The sequence below is a fragment of the Heteronotia binoei genome, chromosome 2, assembly GCF_032191835.1.
Source record: "Heteronotia binoei isolate CCM8104 ecotype False Entrance Well chromosome 2, APGP_CSIRO_Hbin_v1, whole genome shotgun sequence".
NCBI classification, from domain to species: Eukaryota; Metazoa; Chordata; class Lepidosauria; order Squamata; family Gekkonidae; genus Heteronotia; species Heteronotia binoei.
This window is the reverse complement of record NC_083224.1, coordinates 91792036-91814681: the sequence shown is the minus strand read 5'-3', so window position 1 is coordinate 91814681 and position 22646 is coordinate 91792036. Positions and strand designations below refer to the sequence as shown.

At 45.9% G+C, this 22646-nt stretch overlaps 1 protein-coding gene across 1 annotated transcript in view; it reads right to left on the bottom strand.

The window, feature by feature from the left end:
- CSF1 (colony stimulating factor 1) overlaps window positions 1-18542 on the bottom strand; it is a 36500-nt gene extending 17958 nt beyond the window's left edge. The window contains exons 1-2 of the mRNA XM_060231611.1: window positions 18252-18542; window positions 12572-12700 (exon numbers count right to left, since the gene is read on the bottom strand). Coding sequence (XP_060087594.1) covers window positions 12572-12694 — 123 coding nt within the window. The 5' untranslated portion in view covers window positions 12695-12700; window positions 18252-18542. The remainder of the gene's footprint in view (window positions 1-12571; window positions 12701-18251) is intronic.
- Between the last annotated feature and the right edge of the window lie 4104 nt (window positions 18543-22646).

Genomic DNA, 22646 nt, shown 5'->3' with positions numbered 1-22646 from the left:
ATATACACACACACACACACAGTGGCTAATAGCCACTGATGGACCTCTGCTCCATATTTTTATCTAAACCCCTCTTGAAGGTGGTCATGCTTGTGGCCGCCACCACCTCCTGTGGCAGTGAATTCCACATGTTAATCACTCTTTGGGTGAAGAAGTACTTCCTTTTATCCATTTTAACCTGTCTGCTCAGCAATTTCATCGAATGCCCACGAGTTCTTGTATTGTGAGAAAGAGAAAAAAGTACTTCTTTCTCTACTTTCTCCATCCCATGCATTATCTTGTAAACCTCTATCATGTCACCCCTCAGTCGACGTTTCTCCAAGCTAAAGAGCCCTAAGCGTTTCAACCTTTCTTCATAGGGAAGGTGTTCCAGCCCTTTAATCATTCTAGTTGCCCTTTTCTGGGCTTTCTCCAATGCTATAGTATCCTTTTTGAGGTGCGGCGACCAGAACTGCACACAATACTCCAAATGAGACCGCACCATCGATTTATACAGGGGCATTATGATACTGGCTGATTTGTTTTCAATTCCCTTCCTAATAATTCCCAGCATGGCGTTGGCCTTTTTATTGCAAACACACACTGTCTTGACATTTTCAGTGAATTATCTACCACGACCCCAAGATCTCTCTCATGGTCAGTCTCTGCCAGTTCACACCCCATCAACTTGTATTTGTAGCTGGGATTCTTGGCCCCAATGTGCATTACTTTGCCCTTGGCCACATTGAACCGCATCTGCCACATTGACGCCCACTCACCCAGCCTCAACAGATCCCTTTGGAGTTCCTCACAATCCTCTCTGGTTCTCACCACCCTGAACAATTTAGTGTCATCCGCAAATTTGGCCACTTCACTGCTCACTCCCAACTCTAAATCATTTATGAACAAGTTAAAGAGCATGGGACCCAGTACCGAGCCCTGCGGCACCCCACTGCTTACCGTCCTCCACTGCGAAGATTGCCCATTTATATTCACTCTGCTTCCTATTACTCAGCCAGTTTTTGATCCACAAGAGGACCTGTCCTTTTACTCCATGACTCTCAAGCTTTCTAAGGAGCCTTTGATGAGGAACTTTATCAAAAGCTTTCTGGAAGTCAAGGTAAACAACATCTATCGGGTCTCCTTTGTCCACATGTTTGTTCACCCCCTCAAAGAAATGTAACAGGTTAGTGAGGCAAGATCTTCCCCTACAGTTTGTCATTGCTGCCTCCGTGTAGTGACCCTGGACCCTTTGTGGTCTCCCATCCAAATACTAAGCAGGGCTGATCCTGCTTAGCCTCTAAGTTCTGATGGGATTGGGCTGCCCTGGCCTACCCAGGTCAGGGCAAAACAGCTCTGGTGAGCTGCTATTTTCCCCTTTGAGAAAACTAATATGTACAGACTGCTACACATTAGCATCCCAAACCCAGCAAAGAGTGGCTCCCTGGAGTCATTCCATCAAGGACATAATGCAGGATGCAGCTTAACTCCTTCCCAGAACACCAATCTGAATGAGATTTCAATAAACCCAGGCATTAGGTCGCCAGCACAGAACTTCAGGCATGCTCCTGATCTAAACTCCTAGTGGCAACCATATGGATTTTAACACGCAAACTAGCCCTCAGCCTAGCCTAACTTACAGGATTGTCGTGAGGATGAAATGGGGCAGAGAAGACGATACACACTACGCAGACCTCTGTGGAAGAAGAGGGGAACAAATGTAAGGTACTCCTATTTCTGAATAAAGACTTTAAGAGACTCTTTCAAGACCTGTGAACCACTTTTAATCAGTAAAGAAGAAACTAGGCTGATAAGACAGATCATTATTAAGCTTGAACTCAAAAAGCTAGATTTCTAAAGAGTAGATATAAAATGTTTTGGAAATTTTAGATCTGGCTAAGATGACACTTAACTAAGTGGCTAGAGTGTATTTGTAGCAACCTTGGTTCTCTCTCCTTCCCAAACAGGAGATGAAATGTAGCTTATGCCTTTATAGTTTTAATTGTACACTTACTATACAGTTTTAGTCTCTCCTAAATCAGCATTTCATACACTGGGATTCAGGGTGCCTGCAGGCAGCCCTGTAGCCAGAAATTTTTGGGTGGGGGGCTGTGGAGGTTTGGCTGCTTTTTCCAGCGGCCAGCTGCCCTGCCCCAGCTCGCTTGGTCTCACGCTCTTGGGGGTGGGAAGAGCCTGGGGAGAACGGCAGCAGCGAAAATGGGGCTGCGGGGAGAGTGGAGGAGCCAAAGAAGAGCCTGGGGAGAGCAGCAGCAAAAACGGGGCTGTGAGGAGAGCGGGAGAGGCAGAGAAGAGTCCAGGGAGAGTGGCAACAGCAAAAACGGGGCTGTGGGGAGAGTGGGGGAGGCAGGGGAGAGCCCAGGAAGAGCAGCAGCAGCAAAAACGGGGCCATGGGGAGGGTGGGGGAGGCAGGGAAGAGCCTAGGGAGAGCGGCAGCAGCAAAACCGGGGTTGTGGAGAGAGTGGGAAAGGCAGGAAGAGCCCGGAGAGAGCAGCAGCAGTGAAAACGGGGCTGCGGGGAGACAGGGGGAGGCAGGAACGGGGTGGGAAGAGCCCGGGGAGAGTGCGGCATGAAAATGGGGAAATGAGCCGTGAGAAAAGGAGGGGCCATACAGGAGGCAGGGGGGGTGGGTGGAGGGGCCAGGGCCCCCCTGCCCCCCCCCCCCATGGCTATGAACCTGCCTGTAGGTGTATTCTAACGGGTCCATGAGACCTTTTCTGTGAAAATGCACAGGTCTCTGGATAATGCACAGAACCTTCAGCTAGCTTTCTAGAACAGAGACACTGCTTCTGGGAGATGGAGCACACTGGCTCCCTGTCAAAGGGAGCTTCTGAAGTCACAGTCACCTAACTTCCAGATCACCTCTGAGCACCCAAAAGAAGATGTTATGCTTGGTGCTTCAGAGCCAATCGCTCAGCCCTATGCACTAGAGTTCAGGGGTGTCAACTTACGGCCCATGAGATGCAATCAGCTTGCCCAAGGCTTTATTCAGGGCTGCAGCTCTTTTCTCCCCCTCCTGTCATCACCCTTTAAAGCTCAGAGGCTGCCAAAGTTCCCAGCTCCTTATGCCCTGTCTTTGCCTGCTTCAATAGGAAGCTATTCTGGGCTTGCAAAGCTGCAAAGAAAATGAGGAATGAATTTTCCATTAGGGTCTCTATGCTCAGATAGCTAGTCTATCTGGGCCCAGAGACCTTAATGGAAAATTTGTTCCATGTTTTCCTTGCAACTTTGTGCTGCAAAGTATTTCAATGGAGTGGCACTCAAATAGTTTCACTTTCCAGCATTTGTATGGCCAGTTTAAGCGGTTTTTTTCCTGGTGTTGGCTTCTTGCAAATAAAGGGTTGATGCTTTGAACCAGCTTGTTTCTGCTGAATGGACCTGAGAACTGGTGCCTAGTGAGTGTTCTAACCTGGGAACCCACAGTCAAGGGGGGATATTATACTGGAGAACCATCGCCAATATGCATAGACCCAGGGTGGGGGGAGAAGTTTGCAATGCCCAGTCATTTCATGTTTTCCAAAGCTCGGAGCATTTTATATTTTTAGTTTATATTGTTAGTTTTTGCTGTAATCCTTGTGCCAGTTTGGTGTAGTGGTTAAGTGCATGGACTTGTTTAGGAAAACTGGGTTTGATTCCCCACTCCTCCACTTGCACCTGCTGCAATGGCCTTGGATCAGCCATAGCTCTTGTAGGAGCTGTCCTTGAAAGGGCAGCTTATGAGAGAGCTCTTTCAACCTCACCCACCTCACAGGGTGTCTGTTGTGGGGAAAGAAAGGAGATTGTCAGGGGCGGCTCGACACCCCATGGCGCCCTAGGCAAGCTCACTGCCTGCCTCCCCCAAAGCACCCCCTGCACTGCACCCCCCGCAGCTCCATCCTTCACTCACCCCCGTGGCTCCATGCTCCCACTCCTCCTCACAAGTTTTAAGCATGTTTGTATTTTAAGTTAAAAATAATATTTTAAATTGTGTTTGTCTGTATCCTTTATAAAGTTTATATCTCTGCTTCCTGGCATTACATTTTATGATATGCATGGCCCCACAAAGTCCCATTTATGTCAGATCCAGCCCTTGTAACAAATGAGTTCCACACCCCTGCTCTAGTTGGTCAAATGGCACCAAGCAAGTATGGTTCATTGTAGTTACTTCAGGCATAAATTCAACTTGGTTTTTACTTTATTTTGCATTCCAAAGGATGTCATCTCAGGTTTTAAGCTGAATACTGAAATTCAGTTTCTACAACAATGGTCTTTTTCTGGAAGCAGCTCTGAAAGTTTCCAGGCTCTTTACCCATCCCGTTCAACTATCCTTCACCTAAAAGAGCAAAAAATATCCTTGTTGGTTAATTGCTAGTAAAAAGTCCTTTCCAATCAAGGGGAGAGACCAAACTGTATCCCTATACTATAAGGCACCTAACCTTGGGTATCATACACATTTCCCCCTTAGATCTTCTAAAGTGTAGCTGATACTGGGTCTCACTGGATGACAGAAGCCTCTGTGGGACATACACAGCATGCTATGCATACTCCAAAAATGAAACTGCCTAGTGTAGCAATGTGAAGGCCTGGAAAAATACCAGTTTTTACAAGAACCCACAAATAAGTACCAGAAAGCCCAGCACCGAAGAATTCTTCAATTAAAATTATATGCATGGAGAGCCAGAAGCAGCACAACAATTCCTGGCAAGGCAGGTAGCCTGTGCTATCTCAAGCAGGTGCAGGTCTGCTGTATGGTCAAAAACGTTCTGGTATTTTAAAGCAGGCAGGATGGCAACCCATTTTTATATAACAGCAAGCATGCTAAAAGTTGACTGATAACCTAATCCTTCAGTACTTGAAAGCTGCCATAGAAGTGTACTCTGGCTATGGAACAGATGAGCCATTGCTAAATGTTAGGACACAAGACTTCCAGTGGAAAGACCAAGAGGGTCTGGTAGAAGGCCCCAGGTATCTACAGTCCTGAGCTGGCAGGCTAGTCAGTGAGACTCCTTGTTCAAAGGGGTAGAGCCCAAAATGTGCTGACTGGACTTGTCATCCCAAGAGGTCTGCTGTCTACTGGGTGCACACATCCAGAATGTGACAGAAAAGACTGGAAGACTTATCAAGCCCACGGATTATTATCCTTTCTTGCTGATCCATGTGAGAACAAATGATACTGCCCGTCACAGCCCTGAGGGTATTAAAAGAAACTATGTGGCTCTGGGTCAGAAGGTGAAGGAGCTGGGAATGCAGGTTATGTTTTCATCAGTTCTCCATGTTAAAGACCATGGCTTAGGACAAGAAAGAAGAATACTTCAAATAAATGACAGGCTGAGTTAAATAAATTTTTGCTGACAACTTCCTTTTCCAAAAAGTGGAGAAAGAAACAAGGGGATCTGCTATTTTGGATTTGATTCTCACCAACAAAGAAGAATCAGTTGATGGCATGAAAATAGTGGGCACCCTGGGCAATAGTGGCCATGTGATTTTGGAATTTACAGTCTGTGTGTGTGTGTGTGTGTGTGAATTTGTGAAGTAGGAATAGATCCCAAAGCTTAAGGTGCCATTGCTCTATAGACGGAGGGGTTTTGTCCACCCATTTTGAGGCTATTAAGAGCCTGGCAGGAGGAAAAAAACATATAGGTTGGACTTGAGAGGCAAAATTTGACAAATTTAGAACTATGCTGGATAAAAGTGAAATATTGAAAGCACAATCACAGACAATTCCTATGAGAAGAAAAAATGGAAGAAACCTAAAGAAGCCAAGGTGGCTCCATAAACAGATCTCTAAGGACTTGAGAAATAAAAAAAACCTCATTTAGGAAATGGAAGGATGGCCTTATAACCAAGGATGAATTTAAACAAATCACCAGTTCTTGTAGAGAAAGAGTTAGGAAAGCTAAAGCCCAGTATGAGCTTAGCCTAGCCAAAGATGCTAAATACAACAAAAAAGGGTACTTTTATTATGTTCAAAGTAAAAAAAAAGATCAAGGACATGGTAGGCCAGTTGCAAGGGCAGGAAAGTGAAATTGTAACAGTTGATGAAGAGAGGGCAGAATTGCTCAATTCCTACTTTTCCTCAGTCTTCGCTTCTCAGGGAAACAGTGCTCAACATGGCCAAAGAACATATAATGAGGGTATGAAGTTCCAACCTAGGAGCAGCATAGGGGTAGTACAGAAACACATAGTTTCTTTAAATGAAACCAAGTCCTCAGGGTTAGATGAACTGCATCCAAGAGTACTAAAAGAGCTTGCAAATGTAATTTCTGACCCTATGACCATTATTTTTGAGAATTCTTGGAGAACAGCTGAGATGCCAGAAGATTGGAGGCTGGCAAATGTTGTGCCCATCTTCAAGAAGGGGGAAAAGGAGGACCCAGGTAACTACTGATCGCCAGCTTGACGTCTATATTTGGAAAAGTTTTAGAACAAATCATCAAACAGTCCTGGAACATTTAGAAAGGGTGGCTGTGATTACTAAGAGCCAGCATGGGTTTCTCAAGAACAAGTCATGTCAGACTAACCTGATCTCTTTTTTTGAGAAAGTGACTACCTTGCTGGATCAGGGGAATGCTGTAGACATCGTTTATCTTGATTTCAGTAAGGCTTTTGATAAGGTTCCACCTACTATCCTTGTTGACAAGTTGGTAAAATATCTGTAACTGGTTGACAGATCATACCCAAAGAGTGTTTGTGAATGGTTCCTCATCCTCTTGGATAGCAGTGACAAGTGGAGTGCCTCAAGGATCTGTCCTGGGACCTGTTTTGTTCAACATCTTTATAAATGATTTGGATGAAGGAATAGAGGGAATGCTTATTAAATCTGGAGGGGTTGCAAATACAGTAGAAGACAGAAAAAGGATACAGGATGATCTTGACAGGCTGGAAAACTGGGCTGAAACCAATAAAATGAATTTTAACAGGGATAAATGTAAAGTTCTGCATTTAGGTAAGAAAAATGCCATGCACGATTATAGGATATGGAGATTTGTCTGGGCAGCAGTATGTGCGAAAAGAATCTAAGGGTCTTAGTGGATCATATGCTGAATATAAGTCAACAGTGTGATATGGTGGCTAAAAAGGCAAATGCAATTTTGGGCTGTATTAACAGAAGTATAACATCCAGATCACGTGAAGTGATGGTATCACTTTGCTCTGCTCTGGTAAGACCTCACCTGGACAATTGGGTTCAGTTTTGGGCACCACATTTTAAGAAGGATATAGACAAGCTGGAACAGGTCCAGAGAAGGGCAACAAAGATGGTGAGATGGTCTGGAGACCAAGTCCTATGAAGAAAGGTTGAAGGAGTTGGACACGTTTGGCCTGGAGAGGAGGCTGCTGAGAGGTGATATACTGCTGAGAGGTGAAGTACTTGAAGGGCTGTCGTATAGAGAATGGTGTGAAATTGTTTTCTGTGGCCCCAGAAGGTAGGACCAGAACCAACGGGTTGAAATTAAATCAAGTTTCTGGCTCAATATTAGGAAGAACTTCACTACAGAGCAGTTCCTCAGTGGAACAGGCTTCCTAAGGAGGTGGTGGGCTCTCCTTCTTTGGAGATTTTTAAACAGAGGCTGGATGGCCATCTGACAGCAATTTGTATTCTGTGAATTTAGGGGGAGGTATTTGTGAGTTTCCTGCATTGTGCAGGGGGTTGGACTAGATGACCCTGGAGGTCCCTTCCAACTCTATGATTCTATGATAAGATAACATGCAGAAAGTTCTCTATTACTGGAGATGATGAGTTTAATAAGATTTGATGTAACCTACTATGCAGGAAGGGAGTGAAACTCTAGCATATTATGGCTCCACTGAAGAAGAGTTGCTTTTATACTCCACCCTTCACTACCCAAAGGAGTCTTGGAGCAGCTTACAATCACCTTCCCTTCCTTGTGAGGTAGGTGGGGCTGAGTGAGTTCTGAAAATACCACCTCTGTCCCGTTTAGGCGGTGAGCAGATTTGGGCTCGCCCGCGTAGTCAGATGGACCCATTGCGGCTTCAGATGGCTATGCGGGACCCTTGGCCTACCGGCGACTCGTTGGATGGGCTGGTGGAGACCTGGAACAACCGGTTCTCCGAGGCCATCGACGAAATCGCTCCCAGACGTCCTCTTCATCCTCGATCACGATCCGCCCCGTGGTATACCCCGGAGATGCGATCGATGAAACGACGATTAAGACGACTAGAGAGACAATGGCGTCACGCTCGTGACGAAGCTACGAGAACATCATATAGGTCATTTATGAGGGCCTATGAGATGGCTATTCGGACTGCAAAGAAGGAATACTTTGCATCCAGAATCGCATCTGCGACCTCGCGCCCAGCACAATTGTTTAGTATAATTCGGTCATTAACAGAACTGCCGCAGGGCAAACAAAATAGTAGAGAATTGGAAATAGGCTGTGAGGCTTTTGCGAGCTATTTCGCAGATAAGGTCTCGTCACTCCGACACGACCTACCCGCCATAATTAATACAGTAGATGAACTTGGGGCACCGAGCACGTCTTCTGGTTCAATTCTGGATTCTTTCAGTCCACTCAGTCTGGAGGAAGTCGACAGGACCCTTGCAGCTGTACGCCCTACGACCTGTAGGTTAGATCCGTGCCCGTCTTGGCTTATAAAGGCCAGCCAAACGTGGCTACGTGAACCACTACAGGATATCATCAATAGGTCCCTGATTGAAGGGATCTTTCCCACACCTCTTAAAGAGGCAGTGGTCCGTCCCCTCTTAAAAAAACCATCAGCAGACCCGGCCACATTGGCGAACTATCGGCCGGTGTCAAACCTTCCCTTCCTGGGTAAGGTCATAGAGCGGGCGGTGGCGACTCAGCTGCAGGGATTCCTGGAGGACACTTCCGCACTGGATCCATTCCAGTCCGGCTTTCGGCCAGGCCACGGGACGGAGACAGTTCTGGTCGCCCTCATGGATGATCTTATGCGACATCTGGATCAGGGCGGTTCTGCAGTGCTGTTATTATTAGATCTGTCAGCCGCTTTTGACACGGTTGACCATCAGCTACTGACTGACCGCCTTACCGATGTGGGGATACAGGGATCTGCCTTGCAGTGGCTGACTTCCTTTCTCCAAGATCGGGGACAAAGGGTGGTGATAGGGGAGGAAGCATCCCAGAGGCACCCCCTTAGTTGCGGGGTGCCGCAGGGAGCGGTCCTATCCCCGATGTTATTTAATATCTATATGCGCCCCCTTGCCCAGATAGTCAGGAGGTATGGACTGGGTTGCCATCAATATGCGGATGACACCCAGCTCTACCTAATGATGGGTGGCCAGTCTGACTGTACCCCGGAAAATCTAGACCTGGCATTACAAGCCGTGGCCTTCTGGCTCAAACTGAGTCGGCTGAAACTGAATCCGACGAAGACGGAGGTTCTCTACCTGGGTCGGGGCGGTCCGGGGAGAGAGATCCAGCTGCCGGCCCTTGACGGGGTGCCACTAATACCGGTCCCCAAGGTCAAGAGCTTAGGCGTGCTCCTTGAGTCCTCCCTTACAATGGAGGCTCAGGTGGCAGCCACTGTTAGATCTGCCTTTTTCCATCTTCGGCAAGCACGGCAGCTGGCCCCTTACCTGGACCGCAGCGACCTAGCGACGGTAATCCATGCTACGGTCACCTCAAGAATAGATCACTGTAATGCTCTCTACATGGGGCTACCCCTGACGCTAACCCGGAGACTACAACTAGTGCAGAACGCTGCGGCACGGCTGTTAATGGGGCTACCACGACGGGAGCACATTCGGCCAGTGCTGAGAGAGCTGCACTGGTTGCCTGTTGTGTTCCGAGTTCGCTTCAAGGTGTTGGTATTAACCTTTAAAGCCCTTTATGGTCAGGGACCTGCCTATCTACGGGACCGCCTTTCCCCATATATTCCCCAGAGAGCACTGCGATCAAGGACAAAAAATCTGCTGTCCGCCCCTGGCCCAAAAGAAGCCAGGTTATCCGCAACAAGATCTAGGGCCTTCTCGGTGGCAGCACCAGAACTCTGGAACACCCTCCCAGAAGCTATAAGGGCCCTGCGGGATTTGTCGGCGTTCCGCAGGGCCTGTAAGACCGAACTGTTCAGGCAGGCTTTTCTGGTTGACTGAAAATGGGCTGCCACCGGACATCCTACAGAAGCTGGTGGTCATAGTCAGAACCTAATACCGCCAGACTAGACTGAGATATTGTAATAGTTTTTAACTTGATAAATGTATTATGGTTTTATATGTTTTATGAAATTGATTGTTTTTATGATATTGTAAGCCGCCCTGAGTCCGCTTGCGGAGAGGGCGGGATATAAATATAAAGTAATAAATAAATAAATAATAAAATAAAAAAACTGTGACTGGCCCAAGGTCACCAAGCTGGCTTCATGAGGAAGAGTAGGAATCAAACCCAGTTCTCCAAATTAGAATCCACCGCTCTTAACCACTACATCAAACTGACTGTTTTACCAACTAAACCAAACACCAAACTGGATGAGTTAGGCCTCCTGTGAGTATTGGGTGCTCTCCCCCGCCCCACCCCAATGCAAGAGAGATATGTGGAAAACCTGGTGACTATTTGCTAATTCCAATATGAGGACCCATAGCCTGACTTTTGCCTTATTACACTGCTCCTATTTAACTGGCCTTTTGTTTATTCAGCCAGTTCCCTACACATTACAAATCAGTAGCAATTCATTAAACTGTACAGAATTCTTTATAGGCTGGATCAGAGTGTGGCTCTCTGCCAATTAATCATAAGAGCTCTTGGATCATAAGGCCAAGTTTCCAGAAGATGCTAAAGCTCTGGATCATCCTGACCCTATTCCACCCATTACCAGAATTTTACATTACAGTCAGCCTGCAGCTGAACCTCTAGTTTGTCATAAGCACATACTACAACAAAAAACAGAAGTCCAGAAGCATCTTTAAGACAAACAAAATTCAATTCACCATGAGCTTTTATTGAGTCTGACCTCTCTTCTTCACATGAAATGGAATACACTTCCAAGTGCCATGGAACTTTTTTTTGTTGTTGCAACTGACTAACACAGATACTTCTCTGGAATTATGCATATACTGCTATTCTCCCTTCTCCCTACAGAAGACTAGACTTCCTCTGATAACTTTATATGCTCAGGAATTCAGCTACAAACTCATAGCTTTCAGAAAGGAGGGGGGTTAAGGAAGGAATGGTCAAGGTCCAATTAGACACCACTCGAGCTCTTGCCTAGGCTAGTAACTCTGGATGAAGGAAGACAATGGATCCACCTACATCAGCAGGAACAGAGAAAAGTAGCCAAATTGCTACAGGGTATTCAGGACAGGAAGATCTTAATTTCAGAGGAGTCCAGAATCTCCCTAGGCTAAATTCTCTAAACACAAACAATCTCCCTTGACTTCTCGCTAAGGAGGAACAAGTTATGAAGGAAAAAATTTCACTAGGGACTCCATCATGTCCATGTGGCAAAAATAACAGGACAAGTCCAACCATAAGAACTAACATTAACACTGAACTTATCCTAAATGATGCATAAATAAGATGGGCTAGTCTAAGTACTGAGTGTAGAGAAAGGGGACTGCAAGTCCCCTTTAAGAGTATAATTACCCCTTGGCCAAACCTACTTGCAATTACTCACATCACATTTGTCTTGTGATAAGAGGTATAGTCAGGCCCAGCCTCAGGATATCTTGAGGTGGGGCAGCTGCCAGAACCCCAGGGCTTCTGGGTGCTCCATCAGCATTCTTCCAGCATTGGTGGGAAAGTACATGCAGTGTGTACAAAGCAGCAAGCTCACTTGGTGGCCACAGTTGCAGTAGTACCAGTTGCATGCCACGGCCAGTGCTGCTGGGGAAAGAGCATGACTCCAGTGCAAGTGGCTTACCTCTGAGCAAATCACTAAAGCAAACATTGTCCTGGATGACCAGCTTGAAAAAAAGGAGTGTGTGATGCCTGGCAAAGTCACACAACCCACTGGGGGGAACTTAGAGAATGGCAGACTGATGTACTTTGCTCAGCAATCCCATGGCTAGCAAAATTGTGCAAATTAAGCAGACTCTTTCATGAATAGATTTATAGAGGTAGCAGAATACAGCTGCTCTTGGTCCAGCAACTGGGAGCAAAGAACCCAGTTTCACCCAGCGATGGCCTCTCCTCCCAATTCATACATTTATTTTCCAGGCACTTGACAGCTGGTGCTGCACAGCAACTGAGGCACAGCAATTTGCCACAGATTCATTTGGTGGCTGAGGCAAGCCACTCCCCCCTCCCCACATATCAGGCTGTTACAGCCAACTGACTATATCTTGCTGCAATAACATTCTTATATGAAGCACTCTGAACAATTAAACGAGTCAAGTATTGCTACTTGAACCTTCTTGCAAAAGCTTTCTTCATGACTTGACATCCTTGTTCGCCACGGATCGCTGTACAAGGACAAGTTTCACTTCCAACAGTTACGGTGTATGGTTCCAGCAACCCTACAGGTGAGCTTCAAGCATCCCTGTCACTATCACAAGCCCCTTGGCCCAATTACAGCAGTAGGCTGGCCTCAAGAGTGCCACCAGACTAGGCAGTACAACACTCATGCACAGAGTCCTGGCACACTCTTTGAATTAACTCACCAGATCGGACAGATTTTTCAGGTGATCTTTAGTGACAAGACGTTTGCAGTGTGGACTCAGCTTAGCGGCATAGGTGTTGCAGACCACAAGAAGGAACAAAACTGAGGTGATATGGGAGATCATGTTTATCTAAACAGAGTGGAAAGAAGATGTCAAAAATAAATTTAGCAGTGTTCTCCCCTCCCATGCACCCCCTCCCCATAAACTCACCAATTCACCAATATTATATTTATTTATACATATGCCTGGGTAGCCTATTATATTGCATCTTCTTTTGGATTCTAAAAAGTAAATATAACATTGCAGAATTTACTGGGCTATCCTAGAAGCCATTATTTTCTCCCTTTCACACTGTGTTTCTGAGTCACAAGTGGATCACTTCTCTTCTTCTCAAACTATTTGCAAGTACTTGCATCACATTTGACTTATGGAGGGTCTGTAGATCAGTAACAGAGCATCTGCTTGGCACCCAGAAGGTCTCAGGTTCAATTCTCAGCATCTCCAGTTAAAAGATCTAGAAGTATGTGATGTGAAAAGACACCTGACACCTTGGAAAGCCACTGCCAGTCTGAGTAGATAATACTGACTTTGATGGATCAAGGGTCAGATATTTTGAGGTGGAACAGCTGCCAGGGACTTTTGGGAGGCAACACTGCTGAATCCCCTACCCATGCTCTTGCCCACCCATTCATTTGAAAGTTCTCTGCTATCCACTTTCCCAGAAGTGATGGGGAAGTACATGTGGTTGGTACTTGGCAGCAGCACATTTGGTAGCCAGAAGTGCAGCACGACCAGATGCATGGGACAGTCTGTGCTCTTGGAAAAAGGGTGTGAATGTAGTGCAGTTGGCTGCACTTGGGCTAGTGAGCAGGGAAGGATGTAGTCAGGTGGAGGAGATGCAAGTGGGTGGTGGAGATGGCAGCATGACAGGGGCTTGGTGGAAGGCAGAAGGGGCCTTTTAGCATTGTTAGCACAGGTCCCGCCAACACCTGGAACCAGCACTGGACATGCTTAGCTATTATAGACCTCTTCGACACAGCCTTAAAAAATTTAATTGCGTTTTAAGAGCCCCAATATTTGTAAGATTAGTTCCATGTACACCTAGTGCCATCTCAATAGACTTTTCCTCTGAATCCTTTTGTGTCAGGAACACACTCTATGGAGTACTTTATGCAGTACCCCAATCGCAATTTGTTGCTTTTTCCCTGTCACCCTGCAGAAATTCCATTTGTATGTTTATGGAGTATCACTTTGTGGACAGTGACACAGCTGATGAGATGCTGGATTTCCCCAATTGAAGTTTCCACTATAAGCAATATTTGAAGTCAGATTTTGGAGAGTGTTAAAATCCTATCTGCAAGACTCCTGCCCACCCCCGGATACTCTTACTGGACTAGGTCAGCATAGTCATCAGGCTGGGAATTTCCAAATTCCTAGTACTCAATTGGATTGCACATCCAGATGAAGATTTGCTCCCCCTGCCTGCACAGCAGAGAACAAAGCCAAAACAGAGGATTGCTCCAGAAGATACATTTACGACACAGTCTACCAATCTGTGTACTTGACATCTTCTGCTCTCATGTTTTCCTTTCATCATAGCTCCTGCTCTTCGCTTCCATTCCCCTTTGACCTCTCTCACTTAACTCTCCCATGCAGTTATCTTCCAGACAAGAATAAATAAATTGCTCAGAAGTACCTGGACATCCTTAAGGGTGCAATCCTAAAAAGACTTGCCTGCAAGTGAGTTTCATTAACTTTTAAGTCCTTCATCTTGGAATTTCATTTGTTATACTGCTACTCCATTAAAGTCCAAAACTGCAGAAACTAAGAATAAGCATTTTATTCCCTCCATAAATCATTAACTGCCATTGTGTGGCATAGTTAATTAGAATGTTGAATCCCCAATTTTATTTTATTTTATTAGATTTGTATCCTGCCCTCTCCATTACGGGCTCACTTCATCATACACAAAAAAGTTCACTGGGTAATCTTGGATCAGCAGTCATTATTTTTAGCTTAGTCTACCTCAAGTGATTGTTAGGAAGATAACATCAGGAGGGGGGAACCATATCTGCCACCCTGGACTTCTTGGAGGAGAGTGGAATAAACCTCATCTGTTATGCAGATGAGATACCACTAATACCATAATCCTGACAAACTAAAAACATTTCCAGGCAGAGAAGACTATACAGAAAATGATTGAAATGTATAACAAAGCAATAAAACCAAGTCCCTGAGTTTAAGCAAAAGACAGCTGTTCAACAGAGTTTTATGCATACAAGAGAATGTGCAGTACATCTTTCTCTGAAATAGTGAATCTGTGACAGTGATGGGGAAGTTAGCTGGATCAAAATTTGCCTAAACTCAACTATGGAGATTGGCACTGAAGCTTATCTGCTGGAGGTCCTGCACAGTACTGAGCCAACAGAATACCACCCAGCACTCTGCTAACCTACTGCAATTTTGGCATTGCCCCTTAGACTGGAACCACATCTAGCATCCCCAAGAATCCCCTCAAGGATATGCTACAATGAAAGAGCCACACTGACCTCCCACAGCTACATGACAGGAGGTCCACAGCAGGAAGAACAGATCAGTATATAAGGTGTCTTCTACTGCATTTTAGTATTATCCTGTTATTTTAATAGTAGCCCTGTTCACATGTTGAAATGTTTACATTGCATCTTGCATGTTCATAAGAAAGAGCTAACACTGTCCGCTTTATAAATGAGACCAGTAGCTGAAAAAAGGTGGGCTTTGAAGCATGTGTTCAGCACAATGTAACACGAGAACTACTCAATACACTCATAAAGAAAACTAAGCATACACTGCACAGACTGTAGGCAAGCTCATGGTAACTTGTGAACAGGGCTACTATTATGAAGAATAATACCTCTTCCCCCCCCCCCCAAAGATTTATAATAAGTGATATCCTATCAAAAATCAGAGGCAGGTATCTTCAAGCCTTCAAAAGATTGGGGTGGATGGGTTCTGCATAGCATTCAAGCAACACCCAAGAAAGCCACTGCCACCAAATACAACTGAATCTTCCACCAACCCCTGGGCCCATTCTTTCCTGCATATCACCTTAATTTGTTCCTCTGTCCTCCTCAACTCCAGCACAGAGGTCCATCTCTTGCACTAAATACAGGTCTTTACATGTTCTCTCTTTTTCCTTGGCATCTTCCATTCTGTAGTTCAGGGGTGGCCAAACTTGCTTACCATAAGAGCCACACAGAATAAATATCAAATCTTTGAGAGCCACCAGATATGAATGTCAGATGTTTGAGAGCAACAAGACAAGGAAGGGAGGAAGGGGTGGAAAAGAAAGCAACTTTAAATGCATTCTCCAAGCTGCCAGCTGGCTTGGCTTCGAGAAGTGATTTAAACAGAGAAATACTTTCTCCAAGTCAGTCAATAGGGTGGTGGGGGTTTTGAGAGCCACACAATGTGTATGAAAGAGCCACATGTGGCTCCCGAGCCACAGTTTGGCTACCCTGCTATAGTTCATAAACAAGGCCCTTCTCTCAACTCCTGCTTTAACAAAAAAACCCTCAAACCCTTTCCTGATGTGGTACAGATCTGAGGCCTCCACCACACTGCAATCTTGGGAAAGTCCCTCAAATGCACCTAGCTTCCATCCCACTGGGCAGAGAAAATAGTTAAGGAAAGGCAGGAGGAGGGGAGAAATAAGCTGGAAGGGCATTAAGTGATTTGGGAAAGGCTTCTAGTCATGCTTTGATTCTTATTCTTCAGTTGAAGAAGAAAAATAAAACTTTCCACAGGCTCCCTCTTCAGCGGGAAAATGTGCACCCACCTGTAAGTGATTCTATAGCATTTTAACTTAATTCTTATCTAGTTCAGCTTCACCACCCCTAAGGAGGGCGAAAGATATTCCCTTTTCAGCAAGAACAATCCCTAAAATGTGGAGTGCCAAGGCTCAGACTTTTCTAGAAATATCAGCTTCTGAACTAGACAGCTAGTGCGACAGAATGGTTAGAGTTTAAAACACAGGGTCAAATCCCACCATATCATGGAAGGTTATTGTGTGACCCTGGATATGTCACAAACTCTCAGCTTAACCTATTTGTTGTGAGGATAAAGTAAAACAGAGAATAACAATGTAAGAAGATGATGATACTGGATTTATATCCCACCCTCCACTCCAAATTTCAGAGTCTCAGAATGGCTCACAATCTCCTTTATCTTCCTCCCCCACAACAGACACCCTGTGAGGCGGGTGGGGCTGAGAGGGCTCTCACAGCAGTTGGCCTTTCAAGGACAATTCTTGTGAGAGCCATGGCTGACCCAAGGCCATTCCAGCAGCTGCAAGTGGAGGAGTGGGGAATGAAACCCGGTTCTCCCAGATAAGAGTCCACTCACTTAACCACTACACCAAACTGACTACTTTGGGTCACCATTGGAAATAACATTAAGGTATAAGAGAAGCAAAGAGAATAATTAAATCCTGTTAACTTAGACCTCTGGAGATTCACTGATTGTTAGTGAGGAAAAGCACCCTATACATCTATTTTATTTATTTATACCTTTCACCACTATGGCAACCCAATGTGGCTTACATTTTATCCTCACAACAACCCTGTGAGGTGGGTTAGGCTGAACATGTGTGACTAGTCAAGGGTCACCCAGCAAGCTGCCATGGCATGAGTGGGGATTTAAATCTCAATTGCCAAGATCTTAGTCTAACATTTTAACCACTACACTAGTTCTACAGCATGCTAAAAGGCCCTCAAAAACCAGCCAATTCTAGGTTCAAGGTTAATTCTGAATAACTATAGAAACTTAACAGCAAGAATGCAGCTTTTTAAGTCTTTGAACCCAAGTCCCAGTGCAACAGGCAACCCTTTAATCAAAATAAAGGAAGAGACCTGTGTAGCTTTAAAGCTTGCTTATTTTCCTCAAAACCAAAAAGTCAGTCCAGCAGACACCTCTCCCCCCCACATCAGTTCAGCAAATAATTACCTTGTTAGTATTAGCATATATATGACAAACACTATTGAGGGATATGGTACATTACACTGAAAGTCCCTTTAGTAGTGGCAAGTGTTGACAGCCTTCAGGCCAGTCATTCAGGACTGCTGTCTCTCAGTTCACCGAACAGCAGTGAGTGGTATGACAGAAGAGGGAGAACAGGAGAAGGAAAAGAATGAACACAGCTACAGCACAGTTGGCAGCTGAGAACAAACAAGCCCGTGAAGCCGAAAGACTTCGATCCAGACCGAGGCAAAAAGACTCAGGCCAACACTGAACTCTTGAGTTTAACCCAAGCAGCGGCAGAAGTGGGCCCGCTTCTCAACGCAGAGAAGCTAAAGCACACTGATACTCACAGGCGGCTCCAAACAGGAACTCAGAACTCTTGAAAAGTCACGGGAAGTTACTCGGGAGTAAACTGGCAGCGAGTTGGGCTCTATGGCTGCAAGGCCAGCCATACTTGGAAGCAAGTGCCTCTGAAACTCGCCTCTGCATAGCAGACACAAGCAGGACTCGGTATGTATGATCCAAGAAACACCTTTAGACTCGGCTGCGGAACTGGCTTGTGGCTCAGGTGCTCTAAGGAGCCCCTCCCAATGTCTGCTGCGGCAGCGAGAGGGACAGCGCGCGACAGAGTCCGGGACTTGCCACCGGGCTGCAAACCCTGCGCCCTGCGAAGGGCTCCTACCTTCGACACTCGCCCGCTCCAACGCCCGGCGACCTCCGCTTGTGCGAGTGGCTAGGAGGGCGCGTCTTCTTGCGCACGCTAATCCCGGTCGCGGAGTGCCCGGCGGGGTGGGCTGGAACTTCCCCCTGGGCGTGGAGGCGACGGGAAGCTGCTGCTGCGCCGCTGCCTGCCTTGGTCTCGGCCTTATAAAGAGCTCCTTCCGAACATGTGGTTGACGGGAAATTACCCTTGGATCGGAGCCAGTCGCTGCACGCTGCGCGCGGGCCCTCCTCTGGGTCCACGCGATTCTCGCCTGCTGCTTTTAGTCCGCTCGCTGAGACCTGAAGCTTCCGGACGGAGAAAAGTTGAAAGATGGCTTTTGCCGACCCTCCTTTCCCTGACTCTGCAGCCTGCACTAGCTGAAGCCGCGCAGGCTTGTTCTCGATTCCGAAGCGGTAGGGATTTTGCAACTCTCCCAAGAACGGTTCCTGTCGTTATAGCAGGTTATTAAGTAGCAGTTGCATCGTCCCGTTCAAGTCCCGAAAAGATTTGTTGCGGAGCCCTGAGGAAATTTCTCTTTCACAGCTTCGGTTTCTCATTTGAAAAATTGGAATAATAGTAGATTATTGGCCGGGGTTGTTCTAATAATTTAATTAATAATATTATGCTTTCCCTCCACAGTGGAGACCCAAAGTGGCTGAAATGACAGTTCATCCTCCGTCTTGCTGTGCATCCCCACATTGGGACTGCCACCAGGCAGGCCTGCTGCGGAGGTTGATTGACAAGCCTAGAATTCTTCCAGATATCTGGCGGTCTGCCCTTAAACAGACTATGTCTGCACTATCCCCGTTTAACGGACTCCCCCCAATGGCAGATCCACAAGCCCCAGTTCCTTTTTCACCGCTGTTGGAGTTAGTTCAGTTGTCAATTTCTTCCAGATTTCTCTTCAGAAATGGCTTCTAAACCAGTATTTTAAAAATGCATTCAGTGTGATGTTAAGATGCCCACTTCGGATGATCATGATTTCTGCCTGATCTGTTTAGGGGAGGGACATAATGTCCCAAAATGTAGCGTCTGCCAGGCGTTTACACTGAAGGCACAGACTGACAGGGCAGCGTGTCTCAAAGCAGCCCTGTGGGAGAGAGTGTTTTCATCTATACTCCATGATAAGGAGGGGCAAGAGCCTTCAGGTACTGATATAGAGGTGCCCTCAAGTTCTGCCTCTGTGAGATCAGTCCCCTTAGTCCCATCTTCAACACAGTTGAAACCTCCAAAACATGCAGCTTCTGTGTTGGCAGGGAATCAGGGCAGGCATGAACAGCCACGGATGGAGGAGACGGGTAGAGCAGTCTGAACCTCCGCTCCTAAAGAAATTAAAGAAGTCAAAGACTAAGCACAAGTATAAGGCTGTCAAGTCTGCTTCTTTGGCCGATGAGGCTTTGGAGGAGTCGGTTCCAGGAGCCCCATCTCCACACTTTTCGGATCCTGGGTCCTTATCAGATCATGATCCTGGCTTTGCTGCAGGGACAGCCCCTGTAGAGGTCCTGGTTGTGCAGGAGAGATCTCGACCCCGTGGTGTTGGAAATACTCAAGTGAGTGACTTATATAGAGTTGGATCAGTGGGCAGCATGGAACCCTGGCCATTAGATGAGACTGAGAGTCTCTCAGCAGTGGGTAACTACCCAGTACCCAAGGACTAGAACCGAAATTATGATCTTGAGTCTTCCGTCTCAAGATTGGAAGTTAATTCGAATCCATCACCTGATGAGAGCCTGGGAGATGTATTTTCTTCTCCAGCTAATGAGGACTTTAAGTTGTATAATGAATAGATGATGCGCATGGAGTGTGCCTCAGAGATTAATGTAGCAGTTTCAGATACAAGGCCTAAAGATAAAATCCTGGCACGCTTGTCAGCAGAGTCACCAACCACAAAAGCATTCTCTATATTGGAGGGTTTAGATGAGTTGACACTGCAGATATGGAAGACTCCTGGGTCAATGCAAGCAACACCAAGGAAACTAGAGCATTTATACAGGGTAAAGCTTGATAATGCAGAGTATCTGGTGCAGCATCCTGTGGCTTCATCTGTCATTATTGAGGGCATGCAGATGCACCACAAGCCAGGTCAGCATAATTCTATGTCAGATAGAGAAGGTTGACATTTAGATTTTATAAGAAGGAAGATATATGCCTCAGCTGCTTTAAACTTTAGAATAGTCAATTATGAAACAATGATGGGAGGCTACCAATTGTTTTTGTGGGAAGGCATTGAGATGCTCCTTCTTGAGGTCAGATTACTTGCTAGAGTAATTCATTTGGAGGCTATTCGCCTATTGAAACAACAGATTAGTGCTGGAAAGCACTCAGCAGAAATTGCAGCAAGGTCAATGGCTTCAGGCATTGTTCTGAGACATCACTCACGGCTGCATACAACCACTCTCCCTTTGGAAACTCGAACACGGATGGAAGATTTACCATTCCATCGTACATCTCTCTTTGCACAGAATACTGATGAATTCTTGTCAGAGATTAAGAAAAGCAAGCAAGCAGCGAGATCTTTAAATGTCTACTCTGGTGGAAATCAGCAGGGATATCGCTATACACAGAGGCAACAACAGTTCTCTTCTCCATTTTACAGATATACTTGTCCTTTTGGCCAGCAACCCTTCCACTACCCTGGTCGGCCGTTTAATAATCAATCTGTTCCTTTCTATAGGAAACGCAATGCTCCGAGGTCAAGAGGCCCCTTCCAGCAGAGGGAGCAGCAGTAACAGCAGCAGCCAAGACTCTGACTTCTTAAGGAGCAAGGGGGGAGGGAGCAATGTTTTCTGGATCGTTTGTTTAATTTTGTTAAGGCCTGGGAGGAAATTTGTTCTTTGCTCCCATTCAACCCTTTCGTAGGGGTACACTGCATTTGATAATCAGTTCCCAGAGTTGCTAGTACAACTAGATGAGTTGATAACCAAAGGAGCAGTGCAGGAGGGCCTTTCGGCCACAGGTTTTTTTCGGAGGAGGTGCTACAGGTATTAAGAGAGGCCCGTAAGCCCTCTACTTGTCGATCTTATGAGAGTACATGGGACCGTTTTGAGAAGTGGTGTAAGGAAAAGAATTTATGCCCATTTACTTGTCCAATATCAATGGTTTTAGAGTATTTACTATTTCTAGCACAGAGTGGTTTGGCGGTGTCATCTATTAGGGTTCACCTAGCAGCAATCTCCGCTTGCCATATGGAAGTGGAAGGTACCACTGTTTTTGCCAATAAAAGAACCAAATGTTTTTTAAAGGGTTTGTTACATAGGTTTCCACCTATACCTGGTATTGTTCAGCAATGGTCTTTGTCTTTGGTATTGGCATATTTAATGAATGCCACATTTGAACCATTAAATTTGTGTACATTGCCTTTTTTATCATGGAAGACATTGTTCTTAGTGGCAATGACTTCCATTAGAAGGGTGAGTGAATTGGCAGCATTAAGAGTGGATCAGCCTTATCTGCAATTTTTTTAGGGTAAGGTGGTTCTTCATCCAGCAAGAGAATTCCTTGGGGAGGGACGGTGGCTCAGTGGTAGAGCATCTGCTTGGGAAGCAGAAGGTCCCAGGTTCAATCCCTGGCATCTCCAAAAAAGGGTCCAGGCAAATAAGTGTGAAAAAAACCTCAGCTTGAGACCCTGGAGAGCTGCTGCCAGTCTGAGAAGACAATACTGACTTTGATGGACCAAAGGTCTGATTCAGTATACGGCAGCTTCATACGTTCATATGTTCCTGCCAAAGGTAGTAGATTTCATTTGGCACAAGATTTATCACTGCCAGTTTTTTTCCCTAATCCATCTTCTGAGGCAGAGAGGAGATTGCATATGTTAGATGTTAAAAGCGCTTTATTGTATTACATTAGTCGAACAAGACAGTTTCGCAAGACGAAGACATTATTTGTGTGCTGTTGGGGTCCTCGGAGAGGAACTCCCAGCATCTTCTCAGACCTTATCTAGATGGCTGGTTACTATTATTGGCCATTGTTATAGATTAGCAGGGGTCCCCTGTCCAGTTGGAATAAGAGCTCATTCAGCGAGAGCTATGGGTTCATCAGTAGCTGCAAGGAGAGGAGTTCCATTAGTGGAGATCTGTAAAGCCGCAACATGGTCCTCAGCAGAGACATTTGTACAACACTATGCACTGGATCTGCAGCAACACCGAGATGCGGATGTGGGAAAAACAGTTCTTCATTTGCTATTTCAATAAGAGACTCACCGCACCACCATCAAGATGAGAAGCTCGAGAGTGGGTCGCAATGTGGGGATGCACAGCAAGACGGATGATGAAAAACAATGTTGCACTTACCTGTAACTGTTGTTCATCGATGTCTTCTGTGCATACACACATTCCCTCCCGCCATCCCCGCTGTGAGTTCACATTGATACAA